The following is a 20,325-nucleotide window of genomic DNA, read 5'->3' as shown; positions in this document are numbered from 1 at the left end:
GTCAGTGTCACTACTGGTAGTATGAGGCCATACCTGGACCCTATAGAGGGGGTCAGTGTCACTACTGGTAGCATGAGGCCATACCTGGACCCTATAGAGGGGGTCAGTGTCACTACTGGTAGCATGAGGCCATACCTGGACCCTATAGAGGGGGTCAGTGTCACTACTGGTAGTATGAGGCCATACCTGGACCCTATAGAGGGGGTCAGTGTCACTACTGGTAGTATGAGGAGATACCTGGACCCTATAGAGGGGGTCAGTGTCACTACTGGTAGTATGAGGAGATACCTGGACCCTATAGAGGGGGTCAGTGTCACTACTGGTAGTATGAGGCCCTACCTGGACCCTATAGAGGGGGTCAATGTCACTACTGGTAGTATGAGGCCCTACCTGGACCCTATAGAGGGGGTCAGTGTCACTACTGGTAGGATGAGGAGATACCTGGACCCTATAGAGGGGGTCAGTGTCACTACTGGTAGTATGAGGCCATACCTGGACCCTATAGAGGGGGTCAGTGTCACTACTGGTAGTATGAGGCCATACCTGGACCCTATAGAGGGGGTCAGTGTCACTACTGGTAGGATGAGGAGATACCTGGACCCTATAGAGGGGGTCAGTGTCACTACTGGTAGTATGAGGAGATACCTGGACCCTATAGAGGGGGTCAGTGTCACTACTGGTAGTATGAGGAGATACCTGGACCCTATAGAGGGGGTCAGTGTCACTACTGGTAGTATGCGGCCCTACCTGGACCCTATAGAGGGGGTCAGTGTCACTACTGGTAGTATGAGGCCCTACCTGGACCCTATAGAGGGGGTCAGTGTCACTACTGGTAGTATGAGGCCCTACCTGGACCCTATAGAGGGGGTCAGTGTCACTACTGGTAGTATGAGGCCCTACCTGGACCCTATAGAGGGGGTCAGTGTCACTACTGGTAGTATGAGGCCCTACCTGGACCCTATAGAGGGGGTCAGTGTCACTACTGGTAGTATGAGGCCCTACCTGGACCCTATAGAGGGGGTCAGTGTCACTACTGGTAGCATGAGGCCATACCTGGACCCTATAGAGGGGGTCAGTGTCACTACTGGTAGTATGAGGAGATACCTGGACCCTATAGAGGGGGTCAGTGTCACTACTGGTAGTATGAGGAGATACCTGGACCCTATAGAGGGGGGGGGTCACTGGGAGGAAATACCCCAGGACACCATCCGTCATCTCATTAGGATCATCCCTCGAGGTTGTCAGGCATGCATACAAGCACGTGTGTGGGGGGGGGGGGGGGCATACACACTACTGAGGACCATTCTGAGGTCCTGGAATGACGTTTCAACAAAATGGACTCACCTGCTGCAGCATTTTTTCACTTTGATTTTCGGGGTGTCTTTGAATTCAGATGCATCCTTTCCTTCCCAACACATTACCCAGTCCATACCAGTATAGATCCTAACACATTACCCAGTCCATACCAGTATAGATCCTAACACATTACCCAGTCCATACCAGTATAGATCCTAACACATTACCCAGTCCTTATCAGTATAGATCCTAACACATTACCCAGTCCATACCAGTATAGATCCTAACACATTACCCAGTCCATACCAGTATAGATCCTAACACATTACCCAGTCCATACCAGTATAGATCCTAACACATTACCCAGTCCATACCAGTATAGATCCTAGCACATTACCCAGTCCAGACCAGTATAGATCCTAACACATTACCCAGTCCATACCAGTATAGATCCTAGCACATTACCCAGTCCAGACCAGTATAGATAGACACACAGACACACGCTACTATCAATCTGTCCTTTAAAAAGGAGGGAGGCCTCCTGCTAGACCGAGATGGGGCTCGGGTAAGTATTTAGGAGGGGGGAGGGGAATGTCTCCAGTGGAGGGAATGAAGACTGTTCATGCCAAAGACTCTCCAATCTCCTACAAAGGAGGAAAGATGACACATTTCCCGCCATTCCCTCCCTCCTGAACCCGCCCTCGTTATCTTCTGTTCCACAATGATGTCACTCACCTTCAAAGTCCACATCCCCCACAAGTCTGTCCTTTCCGGTGATTGGATCCTGAACTCGATTAATTCCAACGTCAATGACAGCGGCTCCTTCTTTGATCATATCGGCGGTGATGAGATTGGGGATTCCTGTGTGAAGACAACGACAGTTATCAGACAGTCCTCCCTCCCACAATGCACCTCTCTGACCAGACAGTCCTCCCTCCCACAATGCACCTCTCTGACCAGACAGTCCTCCCTCCCACAATGCACCTCTCTGACCAGACAGTCCTCCCTCCCACAATGCACCTCTCTGACCAGACAGTCCTCCCTCCCACAATGCACCTCTCTGACCGGACAGTCCTCCCTCCCACAATGCACCTCTCTGACCAGACAGTCCTCCCTCCCACAATGCACCTCTCTGACCGGACAGCCCTCCCTCCCACAATGCACCTCTCTGACCAGACAGTCCTCCCTCCCACAATGCACCTCTCTGACCAGACAGTCCTCCCTCCCACAATGCACCTCTCTGACCAGACAGTCCTCCCTCCCACAATGCACCTCTCTGACCAGACAGTCCTCCCTCCCACAATGCACCTCTCTGACCAGACAGTCCTCCCTCCCACAATGCACCTCTCTGACCAGACAGTCCTCCCTCCCACAATGCACCTCTCTGACCAGACAGTCCTCCCTCCCACAATGCACCTCTCTGACCAGACAGTCCTCCCTCCCACAATGCACCTCTCTGACCAGACAGTCCCCCCTCCCACAATGCACCTCTGACCGGACAGTCCCCCCTCCCACAATGCACCTCTCTGACCAGACAGTCCTCCCTCCCACAATGCACCTCTCTGACCAGACAGTCCTCCCTCCCACAATGCACCTCTCTGACCAGACAGTCCCCCCTCCCACAATGCACCTCTCTGACCAGACAGTCCTCCCTCCCACAATGCACCTCTCTGACCAGACAGTCCCCCCTCCCACAATGCACCTCTCTGACTGGACAGCCATTAGACAAAATTATTGCCCTGCTTAGCTTTGTGTCGTTACCAAAAACTGAGATTGAGCGATTTATCCCGCCCTCTATATCATTTATGAATAAATTACACAGAATAGGTCCATAGAGACTTGGGGGACCCCAAGTACCAATTCAGACCAGTTGAGTACACGTTATTTATCCCCACCCTTAAGACACGCCCATGTAATATTTTGTATCCAAGAACAAACCTTGTGGTTCATGCCAACAGACCTCAGCTTATAGATTAAGCGTTTATGGGGAACGGTATTGAATGCTTTTGCAAAATCCAGAAACACCCCCCATCCAAGGGCCTTCCTTCATCCAGATACCCCCCCATCCACGGTCCTTCCTTCACACCACTGCCACAGGCCTCCCCCTATCTAGATGGCAGCTCACTTCCTTGTCAAGTGTGGATAGAACGGTCTGGCAGGAATGACCCTTCATAAACCCTGGCCAATTACTACCAATGATACCGTTATCTTCAGTAAATTCTTGCATTTAGTCCCTTATCCCCTCCAATAATTTACCTACTATTGGTGTTAGGCTGACTGGCCTGTAATTTCCAGGAATAGGTCTCTGCCCTTTTTTGAATATTGGAACCACATGGGCTTTTCTCCAATCAGTTGGTACAGTTCCTGTCGGTAGGATGTCCACAAAGATTAGGAACAATGGTGTAGCTATAACCCGACTGAGTTCTTTGAGGAATGTAGCGTGTGGAGGTGAACGCTGCCATGGACTGAGTGAACCTATTCAAGGTCTGTACATTTTCTATTTGTTTAAACCCTTCGCTCCATGGCCATCTGCTGCATGAAATTACTTTCACACAGCCAACCTGTTTGTCTCGGCTATATTCCTCATCAGCTGTTCGATGGGTCATTGACCTGCCTGAAGGTGATTGATAAGACTGACGCATTGATCGTCTGATTTGGTCACACCAAGGCCAGCAGTGCTCTGATTCCAGCTAGGTGCCAATGTCTGTGTTATATAATACTATAAATGGACTCTGTATATCATCTGATCGGGTCATATTTTTTTGCCCAATTGCACAGTGACAGTTTTGGTAACCTTCCCATGTCAGCTCCGCGTATTGGTAATTGATCTATTTGGGATTTGGAGCTCCGCAATAGTTATTAGACTGTGAATTAAAATTTGGTGTCATACTGGCCCTTTATTCTGATATTTTTTGGAGTTACTTCCCAACTAACTCCGCCCATCTATTTAGTGGGGTGAGCGAGATGTGCGATTGATGCGTGTATGGCGTCTGGCGCACAGATTTGCACGATGAGACAATGTATTTTTTGGTGGGTGGTTCCTGTTTTTGTATTACAATATTCTTATTTTTTTGGTCTTTTGTATTTATAAATTCTTGAAATGATTATATTTCTGATTTTGTATTACCAATCCTCGGTGGCTCTTATATATGGTCCTTAGGGCAGTAATCTTTGGTGGCTCTTATATGGTCCTTAGGGCAGTTATCCTCGGTGGCTCTTATGTGGTCCCTAGGGCAGTAATCCCCGGTGGCTCTTATATGGTCCTTAGGGCAGTTATCCTCGGTGGCTGTTATATATGGTCCTTAGGGCAGTAATCCTCGGTGGCTCTTATATATGGTCCCTAGGGCAGTTATCCTCGGTGGCTCTTATATATGGTCCCTAGGGCAGTAATCCTTGGTGGCTCTTATATGGTCCTTAGGGCAGTTATCCTCGGTGGCTCTTATGTGGTCCCTAGGGCAGTAATCCCCGGTGGCTCTTATATGGTCCTTAGGGCAGTTATCCTCGGTGGCTGTTATATATGGTCCTTAGGGCAGTAATCCTCGGTGGCTCTTATATATGGTCCTTAGGGCAGTAATCCCTGGTGGCTCTTATATGGTCCTTAGGGCAGTTATCCTCGGTGGCTGTTATATATGGTCCTTAGGGCAGTAATCCTCGGTGGCTCTTATATATGGTCCTTAGGGCAGTAATCCCTGGTGGCTCTTATATGGTCCTTAGGGCAGTAATCCCCAGTGGCTCTTATATATGGTCCTTAGGGCAGTAATCCTCGGTGGCCCTTATATGGTCCTTAGGGCAGTAATCCTTGGTGGCCCTTATATGGTCCTTAGGGCAGTAATCCTCGGTGGCTCTTATATATGGTCCTTAGGGCAGTTATCCCCGTGGCTCTTATATGGTCCTTAGGGCAGTAATCCCCGGTGGCTCTTATATATGGTCCTTAGGGCAGTTATCCCCGGTGGCTCTTATATGGTCCTTAGGGCAGTAATCCCCGGTGGCTCTTATATGGTCCTTAGGGTAGTGTTCTCTATCTGCTTATTCTTTGGATATGGGTCTCATACAGCTTTTAGCTGCCCCGATTGCAGATTTTACACATCTTATTGCATTCCTTGTAATGTTGGAATGCTGACAATGACCCCTTATATATATTTTTAAGGCCCTTTTTTTTTCCTATTTTATGGTTTAGCCACCCAGGTTTGCACTGTGCGATATTGTTTAGGGGAATATTAAATATTCCTATTTTTCCTCACTGTTCGCGGTTTCCAGGATTTGGCCCCCATTGAGGGCTTGTAGTATTGAGCGCAGTTCAGAAAAGTTTTCTCCTTTGACATTTAGAGTTCTTGTGCTCCCCTCGTGCCTCCTTTTCCAATGATTTATGCTAAATGTGATCATCCTGTGATCGCTAGATCCCAAGTTGTCCCATATTGCCACAGCTGAGATCAGACTTGGATTGTTTGAGATTAATAAATCTAGTAATTCATTCTTTCTAGTCGGGGAATCCACCAACTGACTCATGGAGATGTCCTGTAAGACATTCATGAGATGACGGCCTTTGAAAAGACAAACATTAAGGAGTGTGTGTGATAGATGGAGATTATATATATATATATATATATATATATATATATATATATATATATATATATATATATAGGCAGAGCGTTGCCCTGCCAGGGTCTAGAAAGCAATCGTGACCCAGAATTCTCAAGCAGGCCGGTTGAGGGGCTCCAGGGAGTTGTAACATGGGAGAGGAAACGGACTTTAGTTTCCTCTGTGTTTTACAAAGTCCAGTTTGGGACCTGGAGACTTCTAAGTGATCCGGGGGGATGAAATCTCCAATCTTGGGTCCAGCTATTCAGAATAGCCAACAAAATAATTGCTCAGGTGTGTGCTGGCCTTAAACCACTTGCCGACTGCCGTCAGTAGATTTACTGCGGCAGTCAGCCCCTCCTGGGCAAAGCGGCGTAGTACTACGTTGCTTGCCCAGGAGCCTGTAGGGGGCGAGCGTGCACTGCCGGAGGCGCATTCCCGCCCCCCTTCGTTCACGGGCATCCCCATGCTTGTGACCGGTGGCTGCAATGTCCGCCAGTCACTCCCAATCTCCCGCAGGAGAGGGAGAAAGGCAGGCAGCTGATGTAACACAACCAACTGTCATTCTCCCTGGTGTAACTGCAGAGATCATACGATCCTGCTATGTAGGATCGCATGTCTCTGTGGTTACATCACAAGCCACACCCCTGTACAGTAAGAATCACGCCCCTAGGGACACACTTATCCCACTGATCACCAGTGTCATTATACAGTGACAGTGCATATGTATAGCACTGATTACTGTAGTAATGTCACTGGTGTGACGGTACTAGCCGTCACTATGGGTGACGGATCACCCTGTCCCTGGATTGTAAACCCCTTTGTGTCATTTTCTTATGAGTTTGGGACATTGCATTTTATTTTCCCTTTATTCATCCTCTGAACAACTGACTCATGGCATTGAGTTAATGTAATGTAATGTTACAACCCATCCCCCCCCCCCCCCCCCCCCTCCTGTTTCTGTGTCTAAGTGTGTGGATTCATGGCAGACAATGGTCTGAGTTGGAGACATCTCTCCGCAGGGGGTGTGTATTAAGACTGCATGTTTCAAATGTACAAATGTTCAGTTCTCATTGGTTGATTCCCTTCCCCCCCTTCTGTGGAAAGGCTAAGGGGAGTTTCCCTAACTGTATGTAAAACTGTTGTCTTGGAATGTAATAAACAGTTTAAGCTCTGCATGTTTAACCCTCAACACCTGTGTGGATTGTCTCGTGATTGAGGGGTTACGGGCTGGATATGGCTTCTCCGCAGGCTGTGGGTGCGTTTGTAGGACAGGGGACACAGATCCGGCGGATGTGCCCAGCTGGGGTACAAAGATCCGTTACATTGGTTGGCAGCGGTGGGATGTCTCCTGCAGTCCAGGACATCCAAACCACCACCAGGATTCAAGATCTGGGCAGCTGCCGAGGAGTGATACGGGGACCAGCCAGCATGAGAGCGGAGTTCGGGAGGAGGCTGCAAGGCATGCGGAAGCAACATCGGGGACCAGCGACAGAGCACACCAGGCTCGGCTGGGAGGATGTGATCCGCCGGCAACTCTGGCATGAGGCGCTAAGCCACGAGCGGCACCATCAGGGGAAGATCCTTCCCTCCTCCACAGAGATGTACCGGAAGCAGTACCGTGCGCGAGAGGTGTTCCTGAGGGAACGACCGCGAGATGAAGGGAAGACGGAGCTCGGAAGATTGGTCCAGGAGGAAATGAGGCTGGACGCCAGCTACAGAGCCCTCCGGTGGTTCGCGGCTCAACTGTGGCCAGGTACAGCAGATGGCAGCCCGACAGAAGGCGTTGGCTATGGCGGCGTGGGGCTGCTCCATCAAAAAATGTACGGAGACCCAGACTTTGGGAGCGATGAGGAGTGGCGGCTGGAACACATTCTGGATTTCCGAGATGAGGTGCTGGACCTCCCCGACGAGGCGTGTGACCTGGAGGAATTGGAGTTCCTGGTTGAGCAGGAATGGGAGCTCGAGATTGCCTACAAGCGGCTGTTTGACGGTGATCAGCAGCCTGGCATGGCTCCCGTTGCCTGGGACTGTCCGAGAGAAATAGCAGAAAGTCACGAAGATGAGAAGCAAATGGGGCCAGGGGTGACCCTGCGTTTTCCCGTACTAACTGCAATGGAAGAAGCAGCGATGATACAGAGGGCACTGCGAGCGCTAGAATGCCGGAACGCACCGGAGGTCCACCAGGCAGCGAGACAAGCTAATAGCATGAAGGTCTCAGAAGGGGGAGTTGAGACAGGCGCTGGAAGGCTGGGAAATGGTGATCAGCAGCAAGTCCAGAGTATCTCATCTGGTGCCCCAGCAGAAGCATTGGCTACAGGGCAGAGTGCCCCTGGCATCTGCCCAGCATCAGAAAAAGAGTTGGATCCGGAGAGTCTGAGAGAGGATCTGCGTGAGCTGTTTTCCCAACAGCAGATACCCCCACCGGGAGTAGAGGAAGCAATTCTCCCTCCCCAACAATTGGACACTACCCCAGTGTTTATCCCCCCAGCAGAAGCGCTGGCTACGGGGCAGAGTGCCGCTGGCCTCTGCCCACCCTCAGAGGTAGATCCAGGGAGTCCGAGGGGTGACCTCAGTGAGCCGTTTCCCCAGCACTTGGACACTACCCCAGTGTTTATCGCCCCAGCAGAAGTGCTGGCTACAGGGCAGAGTGCCCCTGGCATCTGCCCAGCATCAGAAAAAGAGTTGGATCCGGAGAGTCTGAGGGAGGATCTGCGTGAGCTGTTTTCCCAACAGCAGATACCCCCACCGGGAGTAGAGAAAGCAATTCTCCCTCCCCAACAATTGGACACTACCCCAGTGTTTATCCCCCCAGCAGAAGCGCTGGCTACGGGGCAGAGTGCCACTGGCCTCTGCCCACCCTCAGAGGTAGATCCAGGGAGTCCGAGGGGTGACCTCAGTGAGCCGTTTCCCCAGCACTTGGACACTACCCCAGTGGTTATCCCCCCAGCAGAAGCGCTGGCTACGGGGCAGAGTGCCGCTGGCCTCTGCCCACCCTCAGAGGTAGATCCAGGGAGTCAGAGGGGTGACCTCAGTGAGCCGTTTCCCCAGCACTTGGACACTACCCCAGTGTTTATCGCCCCAGCAGAAGTGCTGGCTACAGGGCAGAGTGCCCCTGGCATCTGCCCAGCATCAGAAAAAGAGTTGGATCCGGAGAGTCTGAGAGAGGATCTGCGTGAGCTGTTTTCCCAACAGCAGATATCCCCACCGGGAGTAGAGGAAGCAATTCTCCCTCCCCAGCAATTGGACACTACCCCAATGTTCATCCCCCCAGCAGAAGCGCTGGCTACAGGACAGAGCGCTGATGGTCTCTGCCCAGCATCAGAACCAGAGATGAAGAATCCGGGAGACAGTCCCTGCAAGATACCTTCTCAGCGGCTCGTAACTACACCAGGAGAAAAGCAAGTACCTTTTTCTCCCCAAATGCATAGCCCTACCAGCCTACATTCCCTACCCGCGGAAGCGCTGGCATTAGGGCAGAGAATTATTCAGCTCCCCCCAATATCTGCAACCCTGCCCTGGATCAGAGGAGTGCAGACAGCTGTTCCCACTCTGCAGCGGCTGTTTTTATTCATGGGAGACCCTATGTGCGGTTTTGCTCCCCAGCGCCAGAGTCGTTCTTTTACTTTTCCTGGTTGCCTGGGGTGGAAGTTTGTGACTAACGCAGGTCCAGACCATTTGAGGGTCAGGAACCTCGTTAGTCTGTTTTTAAAAGGGGAGAAATGTGACAGAACCCACTGTCACTGTGTGTTTTGGAGGGGACTGTGCGCAAGCCTCCTACCGATAGACTATGGGCCAGAAGCTACTGGAGTTTGGCGCTGCAGCCTTTTGACTTTACCATCCACTACTGCCCTGGGAAGCAACGCCGACGAATTATCCAGGCAAACAGACATTGACTCTTTTTGGGATTTGTTACCCGACTAATTCAGGCACAGACCAGTTGGAGGTCTAGTACCTGGATTAGTCTACCTTTGGGGGGGAAGAGATGTGACGGTACTAGCCGTCACTATGGGTGACGGATCACCCTGTCCCTGGATTGTAAACCCCTTTGTGTCATTTTCTTATGAGTTTGGGACATTGCATTTTATTTTCCCTTTATTCATCCTCTGAACAACTGACTCATGGCATTGAGTTAATGTAATGTAATGTTACAACCCATCCCCCCCCCCCCCCCCCCCCTCCTGTTTCTGTGTCTAAGTGTGTGGATTCATGGCAGACAATGGTCTGAGTTGGAGACATCTCTCCGCAGGGGGTGTGTATTAAGACTGCTTGTTTCAAATGTACAAATGTTCAGTTCTCATTGGTTGATGTTGATTCCCTTCCCCCCCTTCTGTGGAAAGGCTAAGGGGAGTTTCCCTAACTGTATGTAAAAACTGTTGTCTTGGAATGTAATAAACAGTTTAAGCTCTGCATGTTTAACCCTCAACACCTGTGTGGATTGTCTCGTGATTGAGGGGTTACGGGCTGGATATGGCTTCTCCGCAGGCTGTGGGTGCGTTTGGAGGACAGGAGACACAGATTCGGCGGATGTGCCCAGCTGGGGTACAAAGATCCGTTACAACTGGTAACCCCAAAAGTGTCAAAAAATGTCAGTCACGGGTCCGATCTGTCCGGCCGCAGTCCCGAAAAAAAAAAAAATAATCGCAGATCGCCGCCATTACTCGTTCTAAAAAAAAAAAAAAGACAAAAATGTTTCCCTTAGTTAGTAAACGCAATAACTTTTGCGCAAGCCAATCAAAATACGCTTAATGTGATTATTTTTAGCAAAAACATAGGTAGCAGAAAACAAATTGGCCTAAAATGTGAAAAAATTTTGATTTTTACATTTTTTTGGGGAATTTCATATAAAAAAAAAGTTATTTTTTCAAAATTGTTTTGTTTATAGCGCAAAAAAAAAAAAAAAAAAAAAAAAAAAAAAAAAAAAAAAAATCGCAGAGGTGATCAAATGCCACCAAAAGAAATCTCTGTTTGTGGGAAAAAAAGACGTCAATTTCATTTGGGTACAGCGCCGCACAACCGCGCAAAGTCACGCAGTGCCGAATCGCAAAATAGGCCCTGGTCTTTGAGCAGCCAAATCCTCCAGGGCTTAAGTGGTTAAGTAGTAACATGACCATGGTTCTGGGCTCCACCCTGGCAGACAGGAGGTCCAGGAATCAGGAGCCGGTGCAGTCAGTGAGGCTGCGATCCGTCTGCACCCTCCTGCTGGGTGAGTGAAGTCTGTGGGAGACAGACAGAGGCCTGGAGTTTGAGGCCACAGCAGCAGCGCTGTAAGTACAAACCAGGAGGGCTGAGCGATCGTTTATTCTGCTGAGGATTGAAATTCTTAAACCCCTGCGAGGGAAACCTACGTTATTTTTCTGCTTGATGAAATTTCCTTTAATAAACATGGGGGGGGGGGGGGGGGGGGAAGCACAAAAGAAAGAAAAAGCGAATGGCGGCGTCCTTCAACGCTCTACACGATGCGAATCTCACAATATATCGATTTTTAATATTTATTTATTGTAGCAGCAGTGGCGTCGCCCTCTGTGTATAGCATATAAAAGATCATTGAAGTATTTCCTCACATGGAGGGCGACACCACTACTATCAAATCACCATTCTATATACAGAGCCTGGAAAAAGTATTCATACCCCTGAAATCTCCCACAGAAATGTATTTTATTGGGATTTTATGTGATAGACGACACAAAGTGGCCATAATTGTGAAGTGGAAGGAAAATGATAAATGATACAAATAAATCTGTGAAAAGTGTGGCTGCATTTGTATTCACCCCCCTTTACTCTGATACCCCGAGCTATAATCTAGTGGAACCAATTGCCTTCAGAAGTCACCTAATTAGTAAATAGAGTCCCCCTGTGTGTAATGTAATCTCAGTGTAAATACAGCTGTTCTGTGAAGCCCTCAGAGGTTTGTTAGAGAACCTTAGTGAACAAACAGCATCATGAAGGCCAAGGAACACAGCAGACAGGTCAGGGATAAAGTTGTGGAGAAGTGTAAAGCAGGGTTAGGTTTTAAAAAAATCTCCCAAGCTTTGACCATCTCACGGAGCGCTGCTCAATCCATCATGGGAGAACTGCAACCCTACCAAGACATGGCCGTCCACCTAAACTGACCGGCCTGGCCTCTACCAAGACATGGCCGTCCCCCTAAACTGACCGGCCGGGCCCCTACCAAGACATGGCCGTCCACCTAAACTGACCGGCCGGGCCCCTACCAAGACATGGCCGTCCCCCTAAACTGACCGGCCAGGCAACCCTACCAAGACATGGCCGTCCACCTAAACTGACCGGCTGGGCAAGGAGAGCATTCATGAGAGAAGCAGCCAAGAGGCCCATGGGAACTCTGGAGGAGCTGCAGAGATCCACAGCTCAGGGGGGAGAATCTGTCCACAGGACAACTATTAGTCGTGCGCTCCACAAATCTGCCCTTTATGGAAGAGTGAGAAGAAGAAATCCATTGGTGGAAGAAAGACATAAGAAGTCCCATTGGGGGAGGAGCTCTGCTCAGAGGAGACCAAAATTCAACTTTTTGGCCTAAAAGTAAAACTATGTGTGGGGGAAAACTAACACTGCACATCACCCTGAACACACCATCCCCACTGTGAAACATGGTGGTGGCAGCATCATGGTGTGGGGATGTTTTTCTTCAGCAGGGACAGGGAAGCTGGTCAGAGTTGATGGGATGATGGATGGAGCCAAATACAGGACAATCTTAGAAGAAAAGACTTGAGACTGGGGGGGGGAGGTTCACCTTCCAGCAGGACAACGACCCGAAACATCCAACCAGAGCTACAATGGAATGGTTTCATGTGTTAGAATGGCCCAGTCACAGTCCAGACCTAAATCACATTGAGAATCTGTGGCAAGACTTGGAAATTGCTGCTCACAGACGCTCTCCATCCAATCTGACAGAGATGAGATATTCTGCAGAGAAGAATGGGCAGAAATGTCCTCTCTAGATGTGCAAAGCTGGTAGAGACATCCCCAAAAAGACTCCCAGCTGTAATTGCAGGGAAAGGCGGTTCTACAAAGTATTGACTCCGGGGGGTGAATAGAAATGCAGCCACACTTTTCACAGATTTATTTGTATCATTTATCATTTTCCTTCCACTTCACAATTATGGACACTTTGTGTCGGTCTATCACATAAAATCCCAATAAAATACATTTATGGGGGTAACATGAGAAAATGGGGGAGATTTCAAGGGGTGTGAATACTTTTGCAAGGCACTGTATTTGATGTTCCATCATTCTATTGTAGTGATGGGAGATATTTTGGGGACACCATTTATATTCCGTAGTATGACAGGTAGAGCTGCATTTTCTGATATTGGGTTTGGTGGGGAGGGGGAGGGGGAGGGGGGGAGTCAATGCTGGAAGTTCATGGAGTTCATTCATTGGTTACATGACACAGATAAGTTATATCATCGCTGCGGGTTTTACCGGCTGTGACCGGAGCAGAGCTGAGTCAGCATAACTGATAGGAGGGGGGGGAGGGGTCAGTCCGGTTTTAGCTGGAATTCCAATTTATCTTATAGAATGTAAATATAGAACATTCCAGCAAATGTCGGAATGTTTAACCCCCGCAGACACACAATCCAGCCGTCTCAGATTTATCATTGCGGGGGAAGGACTCACCTGCAGCAGCCACCACGATGTCGGCCAGCTTGGTGTGCATCTTCAGCTGCTCCTTGGGGGTGTACCGGTGGGAGATGGTGACGGTGGCATCACCTGCAATACAAATCAGAGTCAGCAGAGTTCCCCTCCCCCATACAGGTCTATAGAATACAAATTCGGGGTGCCCTCTGCTGGCCTCCCCCAGTATTTCCCCCTCGGGGAGCACCAGCCATACCCCACCCCCATACAGGTCTATAGAATACAGATCCGGGGTGCCCTCTGCTGGCCTCCCCCAGTATTTCCCCCCTCGGGGAGCACCAGCCATACCCCACCCCCATACAGGTCTATAGAATACAGATCCGGGGTGCCCTCTGCTGGCCTCCTCCAGTATTTCCCCCCTCGGGGTGCACCAGCCATACCCCACCCCCATACAGGTCTATAGAATACAGATCCGGGGTGCCCTCTGCTGGCCTCCCCCAGTATTTCCCCCCTCGGGGTGCACCAGCCGTACCCCAAATGTCAATCACCGGTAATCTAAAGAAAAGTTTCTCAACTCCAGTCCTCAACTACCCCCAACAGGTCAGGTTTTCCCTCAGATGGATCGGCTGTGGTAATTATAATGGAAATCCTGAAAACCTGGCCTGTCGGGGGTAGTGGAGGAACCTGGATCCAACGTACGGCTTTACCACAATCCAATCGCAGAGAATGAAGAGCGATCCTCACCTCCGGGTCGCTCGTGTCGCCCGTCTGTGTGCAGCAACATCGCAATCGGCATCCCAACGTTCTTGGATCTTCCGGCTACAACCACATTCTTCCCGAGGGTGGGAATTCCTGAGAAAAGAGGAGGAGTCACCGGAACATTCTACCAATCTCCGCCCTCAGTCACCGGAACATTCTCCATTATTCCGCCACCAATCTCTGCCCTCCTCCGGTGTACAGCGCTGAGAAAACCGAGGGGGCGCCAAATAAATCCTGGATAATAAATTCTCTCCGTGATACAGGACAGACGGACTGCACAATATACCACTGATATACCTTCTATAGGGGGGGGGGGGGGGGGGGGGGGGTATAGGACAGACAGACTCCATATACCTTCTATAGGGGGGGGTGTATAGGACAGACAGACTCCATATACCTTCTATAGGGGGGGTGTATAGGACAGAGACTCCATATACCTTCTATTGGGGGGGGGGAGGGGGGGGGTATAGGACAGAGACTCCATATACCTTCTATGGGGGGGGGGGGTATAGGACAGAGACTCCATATACCTTCTATGGGGGGGGGGGGTGTATAGGACAGACAGACTCCATATACCTTCTATAGGGGGGGGGGGTGTATAGGACAGACAGACTCCATATACCTTCTATAGGGGGGGGTGTATAGGACAGACAGACTCCATATACCTTCTATAGGGGGGGGTGTATAGGACAGACAAACTCCATATACCTTCTATAGGGGGGGTGTATAGGACAGACAGACTCCATATACCTTCTATGGGGGGGTGTATAGGACAGAGACTCCATATACCTTCTATGGGGGGGGGGGTGTATAGGACAGACAGACTCCATATACCTTCTATGGGGGGGGGGGTATAGGACAGAGACTCCATATACCTTCTATATGGGGGGGGGGTGTATAGGACAGACAGACTCCATATACCTTCTATGGGGGGGGGGGGGGTATAGGACAGACAGCATGTGATACAATCAGGATACAATGTGTCTATGGGATGAATGATGTCACTAGGGGGGTGTGGTCTTACCGGTTCTCTTGATGATCTCCCAGACTCCCCAGGGAGTGGCGGGTAACATGGAGTATTGGTCCAAACACATCCGACCCACATTGACCACATGGAATCCGTCCACATCTTTATCCGGGGTCACCGCATTGCACACAACTCGCTCATCGATGTGCTCTGAGGATGGAGGAAAAAAACTCATCACACCGAGCGAGCCACCCCCTCCCCCATCACACCCAACCAGCCAATCCCATCCCACCGAGCCAATCCCACCACACCCAACCAATCCCACCACACCCAACCAGCCAATCCCATCCCACCGAGCCAATCCCACCACACCCAACCAATCCCACCACACCCAACCAGCCAATCCCACCACACCGAGCCACCCCCTCCCCCATCACACCCAACCAGCCAATCCCATCCCACCGAGCCAATCCCACCACACCCAACCAGCCAATCCCATCCCACCCAACCAGCCAATCCCATCCCACCGAGCCAATCCCACCACACCCAACCAGCCAATCCCACCACACCGAGCCACCCCCTCCCCCACCACACCCAACCAGCCAATCCCATCCCACCGAGCCAATCCCACCACACCCAACCAATCCCACCACACCCAACCAGCCAATCCCACCACACCGAGCCACCCCCTCCCCCACCACACCCAACCAGCCAATCCCATCCCACCGAGCCAATCCCACCACACCCAACCAATCCCACCACACCCAACGAGCCAATCCCACCACACCGAGCCACCCCCTCCCCCACCACACCCAACCAGCCAATCCCATCCCACCGAGCCAATCCCACCACACCCAGCCAGCCAATCCCATCACACCGAGCCCCAGCTGTGACTGCAGAGATGGAAATATCCCATTTGTACAAAATGAAATGAATATTCCTGTGAGCTCAGAACTCTGAGAATGAATAAATATAGGAAACACCGCGCAATATAAAGCGCTGGGATAACCAATGGGTGCAAAATCTATGGGTTGAATAAATATATAAAGTGCATTCAATAGATGAAACCTCATAATAATAATAATCAGCAGTAAAGTTCCCATCGGGCCCCGATATGTAATAATCAATAATCGGATAAATCACCAACTCAATACCAGAAATTATATAAAAATTAACAATTCCCAAAATCTCAATAATTGTACAAAAAGTGCCAAATATTTCCTTCCCATAAATATCTGGGGAATAATTCATTAAAGTGTCCAATATTCATCTCTATCAGTGATGGGGAACCTCGGCACCCCGGATGTTTTGGAACTACATTTCCCATGATGCTCCACTACACTGCAGAGTGCATGATGGGAAATGTAGTTCCAAAACATCCGGGGTGCCAAGGTTCCCCATCACTGATCTAGAGTGACCCCCACCCTCCACTGCAACCCCCTGCGAGTCCGGGGCTCTCCCCTCCACTCCTGCGGCTCATAAAGCGCAGTTTGCCCCGTTTGGGGTCATCTTTCACAGAAGCGGGGGGTCTGCGGCTCTCCTCTGGGGGTAATTTCTCCTTTGTGGGCGTCCCTCTTATTCTCATAGGTTGTTACATGTAAAAGATTTGGGGGGGCTCCCATGGTGCTGAATTTTATTAAATAAACAGAATAATAAATGTCCTGATATTTTCTGGGTGCTTAAAGCTCAGCAATCAAAGAGATCTCCAATAACAGTAAAGGGACGGGGATCTGCTGGGAATGGGGATCCTCTGTGAGTGGATTCCTTCCTGACTGCAATTGGCTGATAGTTATTATACCCCCCCCCCCCTTTGAAGAGATGGTGACCCGGTGTCGAGCGCGTAGGGGAGGGGCCTGGATGGTATCCTAGCCAATTGCAGTTAGGAAGGAATCCGCTTAGAGGATCCCCATTCCCAGAAGATCTCCGTCACTTTACTGTTATTGGAGATCTCTTTATGATTTCTGCACTTTAAGCACCCAGAAAATATCAGGACATTTAGAGCCCATTCACACTGGCGCGACACAACTTTGGGGGGCGACCTGTGAAGTCGCTGTGCACCGTGACTTCGGTGCGACTTGCAGGGACTTCACATAATGGAAGTCAATGGCGGTCACCTCCAGGTCGCCCCGAAGTAGTACAGGACCCCTTTTTCTAAGTCGGAGCGACTATTAGAACGGCTCCTGTGCTAATCAATGGACTGCGACCGACCGCGACTTGTCAGGCTGACCAGTCACACTAATGTGAATGGGCTCTTATTGTTACATAGTTACATAGTAGGTGAGGTTGAATAAAGACAATAGTCCATCTAGTTCAACCTGTGTAGGTGTGTGTGGGCGGAGTTCCCCCTGTGTAGGTGTGTGTGGGCGGAGTTCCCCCTGTGTAGGTGTGTGTGGCTGTAATCATCTCTCATACCCCTGAATGTTCTGATCCTTGAGATGTAAGTCTAAGAGTCTTCTGAAAGCCACCATACTTCCCGCAGAAACCACCTCTTGTGGTAGAGAATTCCACAATCTTGTAGCCCTAACAGTAAAGAACCCCCCGCGTTGCCTGAGGTTAAAAAGCTTCTCCTCTAATCGCATTGTATGTCCTCGAGTCCTCATGCAATCCCTTCGAATGAACAGCTTTTTTTCTAAGCTGGGATCCCCATTAAGATATTTATAAATTGCTATCATGTCCCCCCTCAGGCGTCTCTTCTCCAGGGAGAATAAATCGAGCGATTGCAGACGCTCTTCATAATCAAGGTCCTCCAATCCCCTAATTAGTTTAGTTGCCCTTCTCTGGACTCTCTCCAGCTCCAACACATCCCTCCTGAGGACCGGCGACCAGAACTGGACAGAATACTCCAGATGCGGTCGGACCAGAGTTTTATAAAGTGGAAGGATTATAGTCTTATCTCTGGAATACATCCCTTTCTTTATGCATGCTAATATTCTGCTGGCTTTGGAAGCTGCCGCTTGACATTGCATGCTGTTGCCTAATCTATCATCAACCAAGACTCCCAGATCCTTCTCCATTTTTGATTCCCCCAAGGGTTCCCCTCCTAACGTGTATTGTGCTTTTATGTTTTTAGTCCCCAAGTGCAAAACCTTCCACTTCTCCACATTAAACCTCATTTGCCATGTCGTTGCCCACTCTGTTATTTTGTCCAGGTCATTCTGTAGGATATCTGCTTCATGCTGTGCAGTTATTGCCCTGCCCAATTTTGTGTCATCTGCAAAAACTGATATAGAACTCCCAATCCCGTCCTCAATGCTGTTTATGAATAAATTGAACAAGGTTGGTCCCAGGACTGAGCCTTGGGGGACCCCGCTTACTACCTCAGACCAGTCTGAGTATGCGCTGTTTATTACCACCCTTTGGACACGCCCTTTGAGCCAGTTCCGTATCCAAGAGCAAACCCTGCTGTCGATACCTGCAGACCTTATTTTATAAATTAAGCGCTTGTGGGGAATTGTATCAAACGCCTTAGCGAAATCCAAGTACACCACATCTACTGGTCTCCCCCTATCTAGCTCACAGCTCACAGCTCACCTCCTCGTAGAATGTTAATAGATTGGTTTGACAAGAACGCCCATTTGTAAACCCGTGCTGATTACTGCTGATGATGTTGTTGTCCTTAGCAAACTCTACGATATAGTCCCTTATCATCCCCTCCAGAAGTTTACATACTATCGATGTCAGACTGACAGGCCTATAATTTCCCGGGATATGCCTCTGACCCTTTTTGAATATTGGAATCACGTTAGCTTTCTTCCAATCCCCTGGTACATCTCCTGTCCTAATACTGTCAGCAAAGATCAGGAACAGTGGTCTCGATATAACTTTACTGAGTTCCTTGAGTACTCTCGGATGTACGCCATCCGGGCCTGGGGATTTGTTTGTGTTAAGTTTATCCAGCCTTTCCCTGATTTCCCCCTCTGTTAGCCATGGTGGCAAGTCCTGTGTATTACTACTAACCATACAGTCATGGTCAGTGTACCCCATACAGTCATGGTCAGTGTACCCCATACAGTCATGGTCAGTGTACCCCATACAGTCATGGTCAGTGTACCCCATACAGTCATGGTCAGTGTACCCCTCCGTTTCCTGTGTAAAGACTGACGAGAAAAAAGCATTCAGCACGGTTGCTTTTTCAGTGTCCTCTGTAACCATCCTCCCATCATCGCTAATTATGTGTGCAATATGCTCTGCCCTAGTTTTTTTGCTGTTGATATATTTAAAGAATTTCTTTGGGTTTTTTTTACTATCCTCTGCTATTTGTCTCTCAAAGTTGATTTTAGCCATCTTGATTTCTTGTTTACTTTTCTTATTTGCCTCCTTGTATTGCTGGAAAGCCGATACTGTGCCCTCTGATTTATATTTCTTGAAGGCCAATTTTTTCCCCCTAATAAGTTTTTTGACGCTACGGTTTAGCCAGCCAGGTTTGGCTTTGTCTCTTCTAAATTTATTTCCCATAGGAATGCACTGCAAGATGCCTTTGCCTAATATGTTCCTAAAGCATTCCCATTTTTCCTCTGTGGTCAGGGATCCCAGGGTTTGGTCCCAGTTTACCCTTTCCATCAATGAGTACAATTTTGGAAAGTTTGCCCTTCTGAAGTTTAGGGTTCTTATGTTCCCCACTTGCCTTGTTATATTGTTATTTACACTAAATGTGATCATCCTGTGATCGCTAGAGCCCAGTTTGTCCTGGACTCCTACCTGCGAGATTAGGTCTGGGTCATTCGTGATCAATAGATCCAGGACTGTGTTTTCTCTGGTAGGGGAATCCACCAACTGTGACATGTAATTATCCTGTAAGGTTTCCGTGAATAGCCGGGCCTTCTGTGAGTGTGCAGTCCCCTCTTCCCAGTCAATGTCGGGATAATTGAAGTCCCCAATATGATGACTGATCCCAATTTTGCCACTTTACCCATTAGTGCTAAAAATTCCAGCTCTACCTCCTCCCCTTGGTTAGGTGGCCTATAGCAAACCCCCACAACTACTTTCCCCTTTTCTCCTTTCCTATGGAGTTCAACCCACACAGATTCTAAATCCATGCTCATCCCATCCGTAATGTCACTCCTTTCTATCACCTTTATATTGTTCTTGACATAGAGACATACCCCTCCCCCTCTTTTTCCTACCCT

The 20,325-nt window shown here is 49.5% G+C and overlaps 1 protein-coding gene across 1 annotated transcript in view; it reads right to left on the bottom strand.

The window, feature by feature from the left end:
• MTHFD2 (methylenetetrahydrofolate dehydrogenase (NADP+ dependent) 2, methenyltetrahydrofolate cyclohydrolase) overlaps positions 1-20,325 on the bottom strand; it is a 40,796-nt gene that overhangs the window by 8,335 nt on the left and 12,136 nt on the right. The window contains exons 4-7 of the mRNA XM_082252992.1: positions 15,257-15,409; positions 14,218-14,325; positions 13,516-13,608; positions 2,032-2,157 (exon numbers count right to left, since the gene is read on the bottom strand). Coding sequence (XP_082109118.1) covers positions 2,032-2,157; positions 13,516-13,608; positions 14,218-14,325; positions 15,257-15,409 — 480 coding nt within the window. The remainder of the gene's footprint in view (positions 1-2,031; positions 2,158-13,515; positions 13,609-14,217; positions 14,326-15,256; positions 15,410-20,325) is intronic.

This window comes from Pelophylax lessonae (assembly GCF_965119305.1).
Source record: "Pelophylax lessonae genome assembly, chromosome: 4".
Lineage (NCBI taxonomy): Eukaryota > Metazoa > Chordata > Amphibia > Anura > Ranidae > Pelophylax > Pelophylax lessonae.
Note: the sequence above shows the minus strand (reverse complement) of the source record. Positions and strands in the feature narration are given on the sequence as shown.